We start from the raw sequence: 18,803 nt of genomic DNA, 5'->3' as shown, positions 1-18,803 counted from the left end.
TGGTCTTTCCCGAAGACCCCCGGTTCTACAGTTGTGTTAGGTGCTCTGTACGAAACTTTAATGTTAAGATGCTGATGAGAAGCAACATTAGCCCTACTGTGGTAACACATCGCCCTTAAGGTACTGGGCAGACAAATCAACCCTTCATCAAGATTACGGTGCATTATGATTGTTGTAGCCTAATCTCCATTCAAGTCAGCAGTACCACTAGATAGCTGTTAATGCCTATGACAAATAAATGGATCAATGTGAATAGATGTAACAAATGACTTCAGCCGTTCTTTGCAACAATAATTATTCTCAGCCAAGTCACCTTTTTACAATCGCATGTACTTCCATTACAACTCTCATGACTTAATTAAAATTCCCCAAAGCTCGCAACCTTTTGTCATTTTCTTCCACTCCAGACATGTTGAAGATGGTCATAATTGGTTCTTCCCATAACTTAAAGAAAAAAGATACACATTTTTGAACCGCAAGCATCATCAAACACTTGATTTCACTCTGTCGTTTATATGCATGATGACAGAGTAGCAACTAGGTGGGATTGACCAGCTTGCTCAACTTAAACATCCTATAGCAGATATGTATTTTTGTGCAATGAAACATGGTCTATATCCACGGGGGTCTAACTATAGCTGCGGGAAGCTGCTGGCAGACTCACTGAGATTAAGGCGATTTGTTCAGATTTATGGAGGTATCGGTTTTCTTTAAGGTTTGAGATGCTTATCGTTGGTTGGAATTGTTATGTTGTAGAACAGTATTTATGCGCCTGAAGAACTACTACTGAGTCCGAAATGCATTGGGCATGAATGGAATGATATGAGAAATACTGTGCACTTAACAAATTTGAAAAATAAACATGTGAAGTAAGAGAGTGAATAAATAGGTTTGAAAAAAGAATGATTTAATTAAACATTGGCTAAAAAGCCCAAAAAATTGGATTACTATCTTTGAAGGCATCACCCCGCATCCATCACCGTGCGTTCAAGGGTGACTTTTTGCCATAAAACTCATTGTATAAAGTGATGAACGAGTCATATGAGGAGCTGAGCAAAAGATTTAATGGGATAAAAGGTTGACCAAGTTCAAGAGGATGTTAATAAGTTCAGGAGGATAAGCTAATACACAGGTGGGGAGGAGGAGTGATGCTTCCAGTAATGGAATTATTCATATTACCTCCATATTACGGTTTCGATTTTGGAAGGAGTGAATGCCAATCCTTAAGAAGGAAAATTATTATTTATTAGGTACAATGTTCCAATGTGACTAGGTATGGGTGGGAAACGGGGAGACGAAAACTACAAGGAAATTGAAATATGGCACCAGATGGATGCAACTGCTAGGCTACACCCTAAACCTTAATATCAAACTTGGTTGCCTATTGAAATAACATGTGGAAACTAATGAGAGAGGATGAGCAGAAACGATGTACCTGCACGAGAATTTGACCCAACTCCCCGAAAAAATAAGGTTCAGAAGAGATTTCAGCACACACATAATCAGCATAGTAGGTCTCAGACAAAACAAAGACAAGAATAGAAGCAGTTGCACTGAATTGTGATGTTTGGTTCTCATGCCTAGTGTCCATGAGGAAGAGGAACAAAAGGTAATGCTTAAATATATAGTTGGTTGATCAACAGTGATAATGTTCTTCGAGTCCCAAGTACTAAAATAGTGAAATGTACTCTGTAAGGGAATCCATCTTCACAGTGTTCGCCGATTCCAAAGCCCTAACATCTTGCACCCTTTAACCTCTTTAGGAGGCAAGTCTTGCTGATTAGGGAGTTGGACGCCCTCTGTTTAAAATGACAAATTCGAAATCAGCAGTACACAACTGGGCAAATCATATCTCTGTGTGTAAAGGGTTTGGGCCAAATACTGGTAGAATGTGTTAAAAAATAGTTTCCCAACATGCACCTTAACAAGCAATGTGTTATCAGGAGTGCCTTTTTCTGCAGCCAAGTGTCAGAGAATATTCCCAAAGCATACAATGATTTCAAACCAATAGGAAAATACCAGTTTAAGAGTTTTGCCCGCTCAGGTTATCCAGTAAGAGAAAAAGTCAATGGTGTGGTCAGATTTTTATCATCTATAGTGCTTATTCCAGTTTGGAAATGTTAAACATAGGTGGCCTATGCCAATGTGAGTGATTAACAAAAAGCATTCACTTTTCTGACTGAACCCCGGTCTTTTAAGCCTACTTGAGGTTTTTTACAGAAAAAGCCAGCAGTTGCTATATCTCAGGAAAGCCTCACAGTGGACAGGATGGAGAGGGAATATTGGACTCCAAATGATCCAGGACCCTTTTGCCTCTTAAAACGTAATGTGCTTGATGAACAGAAACTGAAATCTGGAGTTCTCCTCGGACACTTAGCAGGAGTAACTAGCTGACCTCAGGAGAGAGATTGGGAGAACTCAAAACAAAGAATCAAGGATGTTCCAGGTTTGTATCTGTGGTGTGACATATTTTCAACAAAGCATATTCTTAGAGTAGGTAATGGATCGCACTGTTGCAAACTTTGGAAGGGGAAAAGTCTAGTTAGTTCTATTCCCTTGTTTGAGACGTGCCTGGAACAAATAAAGGAAAAAACAGATCTTCATGCTTGTTACGCTTAAGGATTCCTGCCTGCTTGAAATTGGACTATGCTCCGAATATCTTAATCCATAAAGTCAGCTCAAACACTAGTATTACTAGGCACTTGCTGACTCTAAAGGATACAGATGTGTAGATCGTGCCAGTAAAGCCTGCATGCTCCTGTAGACCTTTGCTGAAGTTAGAGAGTGCAAAATATGCAGGAGCAAAGGAAGCAGTTGCCTGCATGAAAGTAAGCCACTGAACATATTACAATAGGACGTGTCCTGTATGCCTCCTGTGAAACTTCTCTTCTGTGACTACTGAGGGCAGAAGGAAGTTGCTGCAGGACAGAAGTCCCAGACACCACTTGGAGTAGCCCCCTCTCAAGTGGAACCACAGACTGAAGGAGAAGAATCAAACAGGAAGATCAAGAAACAAGTTATTAGATGTTTTACAACAACTTGTGGTTTAGAAATGCTTTTTAGGATAGACTGGAATAAGGTGTCTATCCTGTTTAAAATAAATGAGAAATCTGATTCTTCATCTTATGTTTCCCTGATCTCAACTCTTTGAGGCAAATGTCAAACGAACAGCTCAACAGGTGTATTCAACCAAAAGGAGCCCTTCTTGGTTCCAGTTTCCAACATTACCCGCTGAAGATCTTTGGCATCCAGAAAGATTTCTAAATCTGAAGGTAAAACTTTTGACCTAGACAAACCAACTTTTACCAGCTGATACGGGTACATTTTCACATGAGCAAATATCCACATGCATAGTCGCTCATGCATAAATTTACTGAGTGATATCAAATTCACTTCTAAAAGGGATTATTAATTCAAATGGATTTATCATTTAGTGTTTGGGCCTTGTCCTAACTCATCACAGGACAGATCAAAACTGTGGACTCTCTCACCCATAGTTCAGTAATGTGATTTCCTACATATGTTTAATTTCCTTGGCAGTCCTGAGACATTTTCAGAAGATTCATTTATTTAGCAAATTATTTTAATTTGATACGAGACAGAACAATTCGTAGATCAATGGCATTGAAACATTCCTGCATAAAATTGAGCAACAGAATGAAGGATATGGAATTAACAGATGTATGAAGGGCACCGATTAAGGCCAAAGACAAACATTCTACTCTCATGTTCATCCACACTGACATGCAGAGCAACACTTTTTTGGGTAAGGTAACTCATCACGAAAGTATTTACAGGACCAGACACGTACTTCCTTCATAACTGGGGAGTGACCCAAAACTGTAATGAAGTGTTAATGATGGTTTAGTTGGGATGAAAGACACGGGGGACTGACAGGTAATCATTCTCTGTGCTGCAGGCAAAATGAGTCCAGGGAGGATATGAAGGTTTCTAGAGGGTATATAGTGAGCAGAGATGACAGACGGGCCTTATTCACAAGACAATATCATGGACAGTAGCCCAGAAGATATACTGTTATGAATCTTGGAAAGAAAGTAATAAAATAACTTTTATACCCTTATGGAAGGGAACATCTTTTTGGCAGGAAGAATACTTATGAAGCTATTGACAACTGCTAGCCTGGTTGTAGGTTACACATGAATAGACAAACAAAATATATACATAGGTTCAATTATATAAAGTTATACAATTTTGAGATGGGTTCACATTAAAATCCATGCTCACCATTTTGTCATTTCTAAATACACTCTTCGATGCCACCCCAACATTAACCAAGCTTTGAGGACAAAGGCAAAAGAGTATGCTCTTTGGCAAACTGGAGGTCCACCCACCTGATTTACAGTTGGGGGGTCCTTAAGTAGGTCAGTGATAGAGACCACTTATTCTCTGTCGCTGACATACTCCTCGGACAGCCTGACGTAGTAAGGGCCTTTGGAGGTGCAGTTAATAAAAGACTTGGACAATTTTGGGATAGGTTTGTATTAAAATTCAAGCTCATCATTTTGTGATCTCTAAATACACTCTTAGATGTCAACCTGACATTATTCCAGCATTGAGGGTAACAGGATTCCCAATTCAAAGGAAGCTGCTTGATGTTATAGGACATGTTTCACCAGAACTTAATTAAGGCATTTAAAAAAGGTGAAAGTGAAAGAAACCGGGAAATACTACACTAATATAAAATCATACACTTGGCTATGCACCCTAAAATAAAAAGAAAGAAGCCAGATTTTGAAAACAAAATTACCACAACCCACGCAGTAGCCAATATATTATTTACAAAGCTATATAAAATAGCAAGTGATGCTGAAATTAACATATGCAAAGTAGATTGCTGATATGACTAATGAAGGTAACATAGGGCCTGATTTAGACTTTGACAGAGAGGGAACACTATTACAACGGCGATAGAGTACCCTCTCTAATAAACTTGAGGTCGATCCACCCAATTTACAGTCAGCAACAGACTACTCCTTCACTGACTTTCTACTCCGTTGAACTGTTGCAGGCTCGGTCCTTCAACAGCCCACCCAATTTAGAGTGGGCGGTCAAATTACCCGTTTTTTTACTCTTACCTCTATGAAAAACATGGTGGCAAGAGACAGTAAAACCATTTAAACGATATCCACAACATCGGATAAAATTCCCATGGTATAGGGGTTATTTGTTTTGTCAAAAACAAAAGTCTGCTTTATTTTTTGTTTTTGAAGAAATAAAAACTTGTTAAAAGTTTGATGAGTAGCCGTCATGTTTGATGGGACATGGGTTTCTCGTAATGACTAGAGTTGTCTGCCGAGCCAGTGGACAATTCTAAATTCAGAGGACAGGTACTCAGTCGCGGAGACAAAGTATTTTACTCTGTTTCCCTGAAGGAGTACATTCTATAATGCAATTTCTAATTCAGGCCCATTATCCTCAACGACAGAAATGTTAAGGGAATATAAGATTTCCAAACTTCTATATAACAAAATGAGAAGATGCAAACACGGGGCCCGATTTAGATTTGGGCGAATGAGTACTCTGGCACAAATGTGACAGATAACCCATCCAATAATTGTAAGTAAGGGTCCCAGTTTTCCGTTTTTACTGATTTTTTAGAGAAATACAGACAGAAAAAATGTTTCCTGCCTGTATTTGTTTTTTAAGTGGAAAAATAAGGAAAACTGTGCTTCTTGTGGATAATCTCCATGCCGTCTTTCATGGTTTTCAGGACAACAGCTGAGCAGATAGACAGCATGGGAAGTTAAAAAAAACAGGTTGAGATTTCCCTAAATACAGGCACATGTTAACATATAAAGAGGGTGGGAGCACACTACCTCACATCCCAGCAGTCCATTCGCCCCAATGCATCATGGTAAATGCAGTTCCTGATAGCACTTAAATAAATGTGGAAATATACCATTTTATGAACATTTATTCTCAAAACAAAAAATATGGATAAACACAAATAAGATGGACAAAAAAAATGAATATGGATAAATACAGACGGAAATGTTTAATAAAAACATAAAAGTGGGAGCCCTAATTATAAGTGGATTAGGATATAATGTACGTGTAATAAGGTGGACGGGATATCCATCACATTTGAGACAGAGTACCTATCAACCAAACTCTAAATCAGGAACATAATATATAAAGGGAACATAATATATAAAGGAATCATAATTTAGGCTCCCGATTTTGTTATTTATTTTTTTGACATTTACATCTGTATTTATTCTTTGATTGGGTTACCTGTTTTCTACATATTTATTTTGGGCTTAGTGTAAAAAAAAAAACATGAATATTCAATGGGTATATTTCCACATTTATTTAACCGACAAAGGTTTACTAATGTTTGAGTGGCCAATGGGTTTTAAACATTTACATGACAATACAGTCATGTGAAACCATTTGTATTGTAGAACAGCTTAAACAGCTGTACTGCTGAAGTAATTTAAGCTTCATTAGGAAAGCTTTTTAAAAAATTAACTTTTTAGCGGTCAATCTGCACAGCTACGACCTAGCACTAATGGTTGACAGAGCAAATTGTCTAAGAGAAAATGTATTGTCCGTATTTATACACATTTAAAAACAAATACAGACAGGAAAATATATGTTTTTCTGTCTGTATTTATCTGTAAAAAACATTAATAACGGAAAACTGTGAGCCTTAATCATAGTTAAGTGAAGTTTCTGATAATTCAGAAAGGTTATTAAAATATGGGTATGCCTTAATGTGGTTCGTCTTACTCTGCTTTGAAAAATAAAAAACATGTTTATAAACATTGCGGTGAGACCAGGACAGCTGTTTTTCAGATTAGTTTCATAGTTTCCTGCATACCCAATTCAAATGATTTTTCCATACCAATAGGATCTTTCAGCACGCTCCCGGCATTATAAAGAGTATCCCAGGAATTGCTGCTCCTAGACGACTTCAGCCCTGTGCTGCTTGGGCTGGCTCTTGTTTTCAGAACTTGTTCAGTCTGTTTTGTTCTTTTGAGAGGAGCAATGTCTTGAACTTCTTCTGTTAAAGCTTGTGTAGCAAGAATGTCAATTTCTTCCAAGTCATCAACTGTAAAATCTTCATTCTCGCCAAACGGATCGTCTAGCCCGGTCGCCTCAGTGGATTCATCACTTTTGTAACGTTTACTGGGTGGAAAGACAGCTTTATGATTTCCACCTCTACTTGAAGAAATTTGAAACACGGAGGAGGAAGTGGCTAATGGTGCCTTACCATATAACATCGAACTGTTTCTCTTCTTATTACCAAAGAGGGGGTTAACCGACATCCTCATCACCTGTGGCAAAGCAACAAGAAAATTATTTATTTAAGGAGCAAGATTATATCTTTGTATTATACATATGGTAAACATCCCTTCTCTATGAAACACCCACCTTGCAATTTTTAAGTAAATATGGGACCAAGCAACAAAGTGCAAGGTCCATACATAGAACAACATCAGACATCTCAATCTGATTTATGCCATGTCAGCTGTGGGTAGCCCAATCATTTCTTTCTGAGATGTAATTTATTATCTATGGTTAAGATCTTTTCATTGTAAACACAAAAACTACATATATCACTAAATTCAAACAAAAAATAGGACTGTTATCTCAGTATACTTTCCTGCTAACTATAAAGTGTTCATCATGGCCCATATTAACATCACACAAAGGCGCACTGAAAACAGGGAATGCCACATGTATGAACCCCAAACACTTCGCATTTGTGTCCGCGCCCCCATGATTCCATCACCTCCTGCTTCATGTGCCCCATACTTGCGCCCTCTGCACCACTTTGCAGATGTACTCACCGTGCCTGCTTACCAGCTGCAAGAAGCCAAGTTCTTACCAACCACACAAGCTAAAACCAATCCACAGTTTAGCCATTTTCCATGAGTAAACCTTGCATTGCTTCAATCTATACTGCACTACAACGCGGCGTTCGTGATGGTAGATACTATATCAATCTACAAAAATCAGCCTTGCCAAGTGTCATGCATAGTGGGTTAATCTAGCAAATTTTAGTATTGGTGTCTGCATCACCGCACTAAAATGCTATGTCATGCATAGTGACTTAAGCGCTTCGACGCCGCACCGATGAGCTCCACCAGAAAAGTATTATTATCGCACTCTTGGTTTGCTACAAGCAGTGAGTTGAGTGTGTACTGCTGGGTCTAGTCTGAGGGAGGTGGCTGCTTTGAACAGAACCTGGGTCTAGGCTTCTTATATAAAGTCACAAGGAGGGCCGTAGTGCACTGTGCTACACAGAAACCATGAAGCGAGGAGGCTGCATCGGTCCTTCGTCTCCGGCTCAAGCAAGGCAAGTGGCATCCGTCTATCAGGCCAGGCAGTATGCTCCACTTAGGCCACGCAGTGTCCGCCGGGACGTTTTGAACATTCTCTTCCTGCTGCCCTCCAGCCCCGGCCAAGATTGACAAAGACAATGACTTCTAGTGCTGCAGACAGTGCAAGGACAGGCGGAGGAACACAGACTGGGCGACAGTGGGGTTGACAGACTCCTTCCCCCTTCTCAGACCACCAGTGTGCATGGGCGCTGGAAACAGGGGTGGGGAAAGCTGCAGTTCAGATGGTGAATGAGCAATAAAGATGCCCTTTTCTTGGTACATTTTCTGAGCTTCACAGCCAGACGTTTAATGCCAGGCTCTGCCTTTTGACAAATTACTGCTTATTCCTTTAAAAAAGAGATTGGCGTTTACTTATCTTTCTCTGACTACAATTTGAGAGGATTTTACAAAGTAAACTATGTGATCACCGTGCAGGTGTGAAATGAAAGGTGTAGGATACAAAATAGAACAGCAGTTCAGAAAGCACAAGTGTAGCGCTGTTTTGTAACTCTGAAGGGTGATCAAAGCTAAGATTTTAACATGGAGCAAAACAAATCAAGACACTTTACTTAGTGATGTGCAAATAATAATTAGTGCACTATATAGTTTTATCAGTAAAACAGCATATCCCATCTACACAAAATACTTTTACCACTCTCCTGCTGGATCGACATGGCCCATTTGGTACACTTGCTCTTTGTGTATCGCTTGGATTGTTGACATCCCTATGACTTTGGTGATGTAGACCTGATGGCTGAACCCCCGCTCTGAAAATTGTTCCAGCACCACTGCAAGTGTGAACTGTCCACCAAGGTGCGGGCTTCCGCAGACGTAAATTCAGCCGCCGCGAGGCTGAACACTTAGGGTGACTACCTGTCTGTAAATTTAATAAACAGTCTGTTAATCGTATCTCAACAACGCTTTCTATCATCCTCCCTTTTACGGATGCCTTTCACCTGTAAATCTGAGAATGACAATGACAGGCCAGGGATAAGTCGGATAGTTCAACAGACATTCAGCGCCGGGATCTGGGGGAAACAGTATCTGCTTCCTGCATCTGCCCACCCAACGGGGTGGGGGGGGGCGGGCACAGACAGGCTGGTGGGGTTGTGGTCCATACTCCAGACTCTAACTCATCAAACATTTGTATTTTATGAGATGGGCTCAAAAAGGTCCTTTGAGATTGCCATCCACTCAACCAACCTATGCTCAATATTACACGTCTGTATGTTAATGTGTTTTGATGAACCACTAAATGTTTCACTGATCATATTGCTTTTTACTTTCACTGTATACCACAAATGTTTCAATAAAGAGCATGGGGAAAGAGCAGCCACTCAGTGCCCACTACTTATAGGAGAAAAGGAACAGTGCCAAGCCCATCAGCAAGCATTCCATTTTAAGATTCTCAGAGTTCTGCAGTATTAAGCACATCTTTTCTACTGCAAGGGCTGTTATCCTGAGTGCTATGTGGCTGTGGGTCTAATAAGATAAAAAAATGGATTCACCCACAGTAAGAGACAACAGAATGCGCCTCGAGGTCCTACTGGTATTGCCAAAGCATATTGGCAATGCTCTATAGTGTTGAGCTTTTTTTCCTAACACTGTGTAGCACTTTCAAAATAAATGAACAAAAAATGGCATGATGACTCTACCATTTTTGGAAGTCGCATCAGCTCACTGGCATATGCATTCATGGTGATGTATGCACATGCATGCACCAGAATTAATGCGTGCAGCGGAATACCATGGGCGCCATTTGCTATAATTTTTTATTTACTGATACAAGATGGAACATGCCACTTTGATCACTAAATAAATAACTAAACCTTTTGTCTTAACAGCAAAGTTGAAAAGTGGGAAGCATTGCATGAGGGACAAAGGAAAACTGGGCAGAAACAGACATGGAACAAAGAACACAGAGTTCGGGGGGGACGGGCTTAGAAGAACATGGAGTGTGGGGGGAGGGGTATAGGGGAGAAGTACTCAAAGCACCCAGAAGTGACAGCATCACCGGGAGCAGGAAAGAAACACTCAAGGGTGATATCACTAAGTCAAAGGTGGACAGGGAAGAAGTATACAAGAGCTAAACACAGACAGCAAGGTAAGCATTTGAATAGAGCAGACAGGGGCGAAAGATGTAAAACACATGCACTCTCATGGAGTGCTTAACCAAAAAGAAAAGAAAACAAATCTCCAGGAGTGAGCAGTGGAAGTATAGAAGCCAGCCTTTGAGACAGATGGCAAAGCGGCTATGCTTCAGGGGAATGGACAGTCTGTGGAAAGGAAAGCAGGCTAAATAAATACAAGCGAGAATAAAGCTAATCAATGTTAGGGCTGTAAGCTCCTGTATGTTCTCAAGCTATCTGCTAAGCTTGACCTGAAAATGTATTGCACAAAGCTTCAGATAGGGTTCCCAGCTGCTTTTAGATTTGCTGATTAGCAAATTGCATGCATTTATATTTATTCCAGGTAACAGACACCCTGAAGAGAAGTCTTATTTCTTCTTTTGCGGTCTGTCCCTCCTCTCTCTTCAAAAACGTATAGAACGGTTTTGGTAAAATTAAGAGAAATTGGGAACATTGTTCCCAGTAGATCCGGTCCAGTTCGACTACAGAGTAGGATCCTCAAGAAGGGTGCATCAAAGATATCAGAAACGTTTGTACGATCTCTCACCTCCCTTAGCAAATTATACTTCTTAATGCAGGATTTGAAAAGTCATTTATTTATTTGTATTTATTTATAATGTTTTATATAGCGCGAACAAGATCCCGAGGAATATCAGAGCGCTTTACAATAAGATGGAAGGAAGGACATAAATACAAAATTGTTATCAAGTAGGAGTAAAAAAAGACAAAAAAAAACAGGATTAAATCGCAGATTCAAGGACAATAGCACCACGGAATTTATATATATATATATATTTATATTATATTGAACCCTTATGTATGAAACTGTTGTCTTGCGCAGCGGTTGCCCCCAAGTGTCTTTTTGGCTACATTATAAAGACAGTGGTAATCCTGTGACAATAATCAACGTGCCTCTGTTTCTTTGTTCCTGTGTATATGTCCGCCTTTTACTGTCTCTGTTCAGTTATCTGTATATAGCCTTTCTCATTGCCCTACTAGTAGGCCGGCAGCACTGATTGTGCCACCCACAAAAGTAGCCTTTCAAACCTGTCTCAGGCCTGCCATTGCAGGGCAAGTGTATGCAGTTTACTACCACTTTGACTTGGCATTTAAAACCCCTTGCCAAGCCTTAAACCAGGGCTAGAAAAATCCAAAAAATTGTACTAGTCCTGCAGGTCTAGTACCTTCAAAAATGTCCTCGACCTAACTTCACCCTACTTGACCTCCGTCTCTGCAAGCGGAGCAAATGTGACAAGTTAACAAGATTTAAAGGCATCTTTATTGCTCATTAGCTTTGTGAGTAATAAAAATGCCTTTAAATCTTGTTAACTTGTCACATTTGCTCCGTTTTTAAAGACAGAGGATAAAAGTTAGTTTGTTTTCCTACTCGCCAGAAAGAGCGAGTAGGACCTAAAAATAGCTCGTCCTCATTAATTCTACCTCGCATATGCGAGCGGGCAAGTGGATTTGTGGAGCCCTGCTTAAACTCCGCTTTTATTACACATAGGTCACCCCTATGTAGCCTTAAGGACAGGGTGCTGTGTAAGTAAAAGGTAGGACATGTGCTTTTAATTTTTACATCTCCCGTTAGTGACAAACAGGTAAATTAGTTTGTCACTACTATGAGGGCTACTCCTATCAAAGGCTAGCACTGTGAATTCCCTAAAACACTTTAAAGCTGTAATTCCTCATTAGAAAGGAGTAGCTAAATAAGCTTTAACATCTTTGGAATCCTAATAATAAATCCTCTTTAGTGGTAAAGTTGGATTTGACGTTACTATTTTAGGAATGCCACTTTTAGGAAGTGGACATTTCTCTGCTCTTAACTTTGCGCTGTGTGCCTGCAGCCTGTCTCCAATATACATCTGGGCTGGGTGACAGCTACACTTTGTGCATTTCCTCTAGACAGCCACAAACACAGGACGAGTGGGTGTGACAGAGGCCTCATCTGCATTTGGATAGCCTACCTGGGCAGGAAATGGGGTGGGGTGAGGCTCACACCCGCATCTGAAAAGGCTGTGCCTGTCCCCACACAAATGACTGATTACCCCTCCACAGATAGCCTGGCAGACAGGGCTGGGATGAAAGGGGACCTGTGTGCTTCACGGAGCTGCTTTGAAATCACCCCCACTTCAAAGGCACATTTGGATACAAGTACTGGGGTTCTGATCTTACCAAATCACTACAGTACTGGACCGGGGAAGAACTCTGTAAATGTAAAGACTGTTGTACTGGTAGGATTGCCACTTTGCCTTGACGGACTGTTCTGAGGAGCCACTTCTCTGCTTTGCCGAGCTGCACTCCTGAGGACATGGACTGGACCCATCTTACTTAAACCTAGAGTGACTCCAAGGGCTTGCTGGCTTCGCTCCTGTTTTCTGAAGCCTCAGTGACTCAAAAGACTTCCTGCAATTCTTCTGCTGTGCTCTGCCATTTGTGAGTCCCACTTTGCCTGAGGTGCATCCTTTAGTCCTGGGCCTCAAAAGTGAGTTCTGCAGCTGACTTTCTACAAAACCGATACATCGTCACCACTGCGCCAATTGGAACCGATGCAGTACCCTTCGACGCCGAGCCGTTCCGAAGACATGCCTGCGTGGCTCGATGATGGACACAGGGCGGATCCGAGGCCCCCACAGCGAGGCTCAACATTAACGCATCGACCCGACTGCATGAACAGCAACCAACTCATCAAACTCTCGATGACTACGTTTTGATCCATCCAAGGTACTTTTACAGCGAACACTGCGTGGGTCCTGTAGCCAACCTGCCCTCCATCGCAGTAGGCCTAAACTTTGGATTTACCCCGGTCCCTCGTGACCTCAAGTAGCCTTTTAATGCTATTGATTTCAAGGCACTGTTTTTGCAATTATTCTTTAAAAATTCATCTCTCTACTCTACTGATTAGATTTTTTTAATTTTAGTCTCGTTTTACTCAGATAAATATCCTCTATTTTTTTTAACCTGGGTGGAATCTTTTTGTGGTGTTTGATTGTGTTACTGTGTGTGTGTGTGTGTGTGTGTGTGTGTGTTGCAAATACTTTAAACATTGCCTTTTAATTTAAGCCTGACTGCTCTACGACAAGCTCCCAGGGGGTGAGCACAGGTTAATTTTAAGTCTCTTTCAAGCTTACCCTGATTAGGACTGTGGTCCCTACTTGGACAGGGTGCAAACCTCTGTCAACCAGAATCCCAATTTCTAACATTGGTGATCAGCGGTGAGGATAGGGCTTGTGTTTGTGAAATACCATATGGTAATTCAGTGTTCACTACAACTCTGCACTTAAGACGAATATGAATCTTATTCAATTCTCCCTGATTGACACATTTGATTTTTCCTTACGTCTTTTTGCCCCATACCCATTTTCTCTAAAATGTCTGTGGGCCTACTTTGCAATATCAAAAATTTGAGCTGGCCAACCTGGAGGCCTAGCTTAAGAGGCTCTGCCAGAAGTAAAGGGTGTTCCATAGAGGAAGTGTGAAGAAGGCAGAGCATCAGAAAGCCTTAAGAGCATGAGCAGCAGCCCATCCAGAAAGAGAAGCGGCTGAGGTGGAGGGATCAGATTCTGAGAAAGAGGAATTAGAGCACAACCAAGATGGAGGTCTTGTTATGCAGCCTACTGATGTGGGGGGGTAAACTCCTAATAGGACTGGAAGTCCACAGCAGAGTAGGCAGCAATGTGTCGTCAAGGAACATGTCCCCAGAGGAGCTGGAGCATAAAAAGGGAGGAGCGAAAGTTGAAGCTAGAGCTTGCAAAATTGAAGTTGGAGAAAGAGCAGGCCATTGCCAAACAAGAGAAGGAACAGGATTTTGCTAAAAATTGAGAAAGAGCAAGCTCTAGAGGATATAAGGCTGACCATGGAAGACAGAAAAATGTCCCATGAGCTCAGCATGAGAGAGTTGGACTTCAAAGCCCTTAGAGAGGGGTCCAGCAACGGAGGCAGTGTCTACTGGTAAGTCCAGAGTCAGAATTCCAAGGACTTGTTATAAGGGGTTTGTTATGTTATAAGGGGTTTTGTTAAGCGCTCAGCTACTCAAGCAGAGTGTCCCGGCGCTGTCAGACCCGAAACCACAGAACTCTAACAGGGGGGGTGAAACTTATTGGCAAAATAGCCATGTTTTGAGCTCTTTTCTAAAGGACATCAAGCTCTCACTCTTTCTTAAAGATAATGGGAGGGCATTCCAAGCCCGGGGCGCGAGATATTTGAAGGAACGTCCACCTATACGGGCGCGCCTGATTGCTGGAACCGTGGTGAGGGATAGGGACGCGGAACGCAAGGCTCTGGCTGGCATATGGAAAGTGATCCTCTTCCTAAGATAGCGAGGGCCCGTGCCTTGAAGGGTCTTAAAAGCCAGTGTGAGCGTCTTGAATTCAATGCGCCTCTGGATAGGGAGCCAGTGAAGAGTTTGCAGCAGACCGGTCGCATGGGCGCGGTGACCAAGACCAAAGATCGCCCGAGCAGCCGAGTTCTGTACAATCTGCATGCGCGAGAGGAGAAACTTCGGAAGGCCCAGATACAAGACATTGGCGTAATCAAGCCTGGATCCTATCAGGGCCTGCACTTGGTGCCGTTATATGGTGGGGGTGCCATAAACAAATGATTTGAAGACTGTGAAGTAGCTCTGAGAGTGCGCAAGGACCCAGAGGAGTTCTGAGGCGGTAGTTTGTGGCGGTATATGTCCACGATGGGGAGGTTCACACTTCTTACACAATAGGTAGAGGACCAGACATGCTACACTGCAATGCAGGCCGTCCTAGTCAGCAAGTTTAGACTGACCCCTGAGAGGTATAGGCTCAGATTCAGGAGCAGCTGCAAGATCTCATCACAAACATGGGTGGATTTCTAGGATTATTCCAGCAAGGCACTAAAGGGCTGGGTGAGAGGTAGCAAAGTCAATGATAATTCAGGGATGTTCAACTTGCTTTTAGAGGAGCACATGCTTGATATATGTTTTCCAGAACTATGCCAACACCTAGTTGACAGCAAGTTCACAAAGCCCAGAAAAGTGTCTGAGGATGCAGACATCTGGGTCAGCACCAGAGTGTCCAAGAAGGCAGCAAGGGTGGGGGTGGCTCCCAAACAGGTGGTCAGGTTTCCCCACCAGAAGGAGGGGCGAGATAAAGAGTTTTCTAAAGGCCCCCATAACAACTCACAGGGAAAAGGGTATAACTCTCATTCCCAGTCTGGCCACCAGAAGAAAAGCTACCCTGTCAAAAGTAAGCAGCCCAGGGGCGTGGCTAAGCGAGCTGCAATGGCGGACGCGAGTTAGCTGAGCTCCATCCAGCCCGCGGCAATATCCTCACATATCCTGGTCCCCCCAGCCACACATTGGGTCGGAAGGGGGTGTAGGGGCATCTCCCCCCCGCACAGCTGACTGACGGAGCTCTGGGTGCCTGGGTGCGCTACCGGCGGTGGAGTCGCGCCGCGCGCGGCCCGGGCCTACAGACGCTGCTGCAGCACTGGACTCGAGTGCTGCCTCCGGACGGCCCCTGGCGGCGGCGGATCGCGGTGTGCCCGGCCCTGATTGGCGGCGAGTGACGCTGGTGGCCTGAGATCCGCAGTGGAGGAGGTGACGGGGCCGATCGCACCACTGTGGGTCGGGTGTTCAGCTGATTGGGATCGGCCTGACGACAAGAGAGTGGTGGCGGTAGCGGAGGGCCCGATGGCGGGGACTGGCCCCGGCGCCGCGCACTGAGGCGCAGCGGACTAGCGGAGAAGCAGCGCTACGAGTCATCACGGCCACCAACGTGGGTCCCATTGGCTGAGAGTTGGAGTAGTGGAGAAACGGCCTGGAGTAACGGTGCTGAGGGCCCCCTAGACATGGTGGGCCACGGAGACGCTGCCTGACTGGGTTCTGATCCTCACCCGCGTGCAGGAGGCTAACCACGCGTGGACAGATACTCGCGGCAGACTAGAGGCGAGGGCCTACCTCTGGAGGCGAGTGCCGGCCTAGGCGGAGCAGTGATCGCTTTTGCAGCGGCCAGATCGGGCCGCGGAGGTAAGCAGGGAGGAGGAGTGACGCTTGCGATGGATCGGAGGGCTGCCCCTAGATGGAGGAGCAGAGTGTGATGGTATCGGGGCGCCCGACACGTACGGGGCATCGCCTGGGACCCTGCGGACTGCCATAGCGGCGCGCCATTGCTGGTGAGATCGGCCGAGTTGCGGTGGCGCATTGTGGCCCTGGGCCTGGGGGATGGCTTTGTTGAAGGTGACCGGTCTGGAGGCTCCTGGTCGATCGTTGTCTGGGGAGCTCGGGGAGGTCGCCCAACATCTGGCAGGACTGTACTGAGTCTGTGAACCTACCTCGGCGTGGGTCCGTGGAACTTGGCCCCCTGGAGGGAACTTCTTGAGCCTGTGGTGGCTGTTCCGGCGTTAGGCCCCACTGGGACTGATTTGGTTGGAGATCCCCAGAGAAAGGCATGCCGAGGGATAAAGGTGGTGGCTCCGCGCGCCATGGCCCAATTGATAAAGTCACTGGTCCCGGGGCGGTGGCTGGCGCGACCGGGGGTCCATCGGAGACTATCCCGGATAACGCGGCCCTGATGGCGGCCATAACTCAATCCAGAGATATGTTGGATGCCAAGATCGGGCGGTTGGGTCGGATGTTACACTGCTGCGCCAAGATCTACGCAATGCAGTGTCTCGCATCACAGAGGCGGAGACCCGGATCTCAGGGGTTGAGGATGAGGTTACCACGCTGAAGCAAAAAATGGCATCCATGGAAAAGATGCAGCGCTTCGGGTGGAAGACGCAGAAGGACGGGCCCGGCGGAACAACCTGAGATTTGTGGGCTTTCTGGAGGGATGTGAGGCAGGTAATATGGAACGCTTCCTTACACACTGGTTGGAGGGTTGGCTCCCGCCGGACGCGCTGTCACGTTGCTTCGTGGTGGAGCGGGCCCACCGGCCGTTAGTGCAGAAGCAGCCACCGGGGGCGCGATCGAGACCTGTGATAGCGAGATTCCTGAACTATATGGACCGGGATGCCATTCTGAAACAGGCCCGGGCTAAAGAGCCACTGCACTATGAAAATGCATGCATCTCGATATTCCCTGACTATACCCGTCTGGTGCAGCAGCAGCGGCAGTCCTTCATGGCCGCGAAGGCCCGCCTGCGAGACCTTAAACTACCATATGCTCTGCTGTTTCTGGCTCGCCTGCGGGTAGTGTATCTGTCCCATACTCACTTCTTCGATACTCCGGAGGAGGTCTTCAGGTGGGCTGACGAGACTGTGCGGAAACTAGTGCATACGCCTCCTGGCAGGGAGTCGGACTCCTCTTCTGGAGAGGCGGCCCGGAAGGATTCGAAGAGACGGCAGCGGTTGGGGGACAGACGGTCGCGCTCCAGGCGGCGCTCGGGGTCGGGTGGGGCCGTGGCAGGAGATGACCCGGGGCATGGACATTGACGTCTGTAACTCTGTTGCTTGGGGCTGGGGTTTGGAGGGGGCTTTCTTGGGCCCCTAATGTGTTTATCATAGTCCTTGAGATGTGATGGTCGGGGGAACAAAGGGGTGGGCTGGTGTTCGGCCGGGCTAGTCCGGGTCGGGAGCTGGCCTGAAGAACATGGGCTGGGAGTTTGGGATCCATTGGATGGGGTGGTGCCACTTCCCCGGTTGGGAGGTGGGTGCTTGCCCCGCCGCGACAGATGCTTCAGTGTTATTGAGGTATGGGGTGGGGGGTTTGTTTGGGGGGGGGATAGTTATTGGTTCCGCGTCGCACTTTCATGGTGGGTTTCCGACATTGGTCCTACATCTAGCTGGAGTTTTCTATGGGGGAGGGAGATGAGGTTCATTCCCAATGGCTAGCGAACAGATTGGGGTCACAAGAGTCCCAGGTACCCTCCGAATAATAAGCTGGAATGTGAGGGGGGCACTTGATAAAATTAAGCAAGGGGCAATACTACATCAGGCTAAGAGGGCGCGGGCAGATATCCTTATGCTGCAGGAGACGCACCTCTTGGGGACGAAGACCCCATGTTTGCAAAGATATGGCTATCACCAGATATTTCATGCAGGGTTTGCGAGGGGGTCTAGAGGGGTAGCGATACTGGTTCATCGTAGGGTCCCATATGTGCACACGCAGCAGTGGATTGACCCACAGGGCCGCTATATATTCCTCAGGGGTACGATTGGGGGAAGTCCCCGTGATCTTGGGTAGTGTGTACGCCCCCTTGCAGTGGTCCTTTGTGGAGAGGGTATTGGCCCTCTGGGCGGATATGCCAGATGTGCTCTCTATCGTGGGAGGGGACTGGAATGATGTTATGGATCTGGCCAGAGACCGGAGCGGAGGGGACGGCAGTGAGCGGAGAGGTGGCCCCACGAAACT

General features: G+C 44.9%; 1 protein-coding gene across 2 annotated transcripts in view; it reads right to left on the bottom strand.

Annotated features, from left to right (window-relative positions):
* Positions 1 to 18,803, bottom strand: part of ATRIP (ATR interacting protein) — a 277,614-nt gene that overhangs the window by 248,581 nt on the left and 10,230 nt on the right. Inside the window, exon 2 of one of the 2 annotated variants that reach the window (XM_085624893.1) lies at positions 6,869 to 7,301. In XM_085624893.1, coding sequence (XP_085481019.1) covers positions 6,869 to 7,298 — 430 coding nt within the window. In that variant the 5' untranslated portion in view covers positions 7,299 to 7,301. Of the gene's footprint in view, positions 1 to 6,844; positions 7,302 to 18,803 lie in introns of both variants that reach the window. The other variant, XM_085624892.1, reaches the window with a different exon arrangement.

The sequence above is a fragment of the Triturus cristatus genome, chromosome 9 (assembly GCF_964204655.1).
Source record: "Triturus cristatus chromosome 9, aTriCri1.1, whole genome shotgun sequence".
Lineage (NCBI taxonomy): Eukaryota > Metazoa > Chordata > Amphibia > Caudata > Salamandridae > Triturus > Triturus cristatus.
This window is presented reverse-complemented; position numbering and strand designations above follow the sequence as displayed.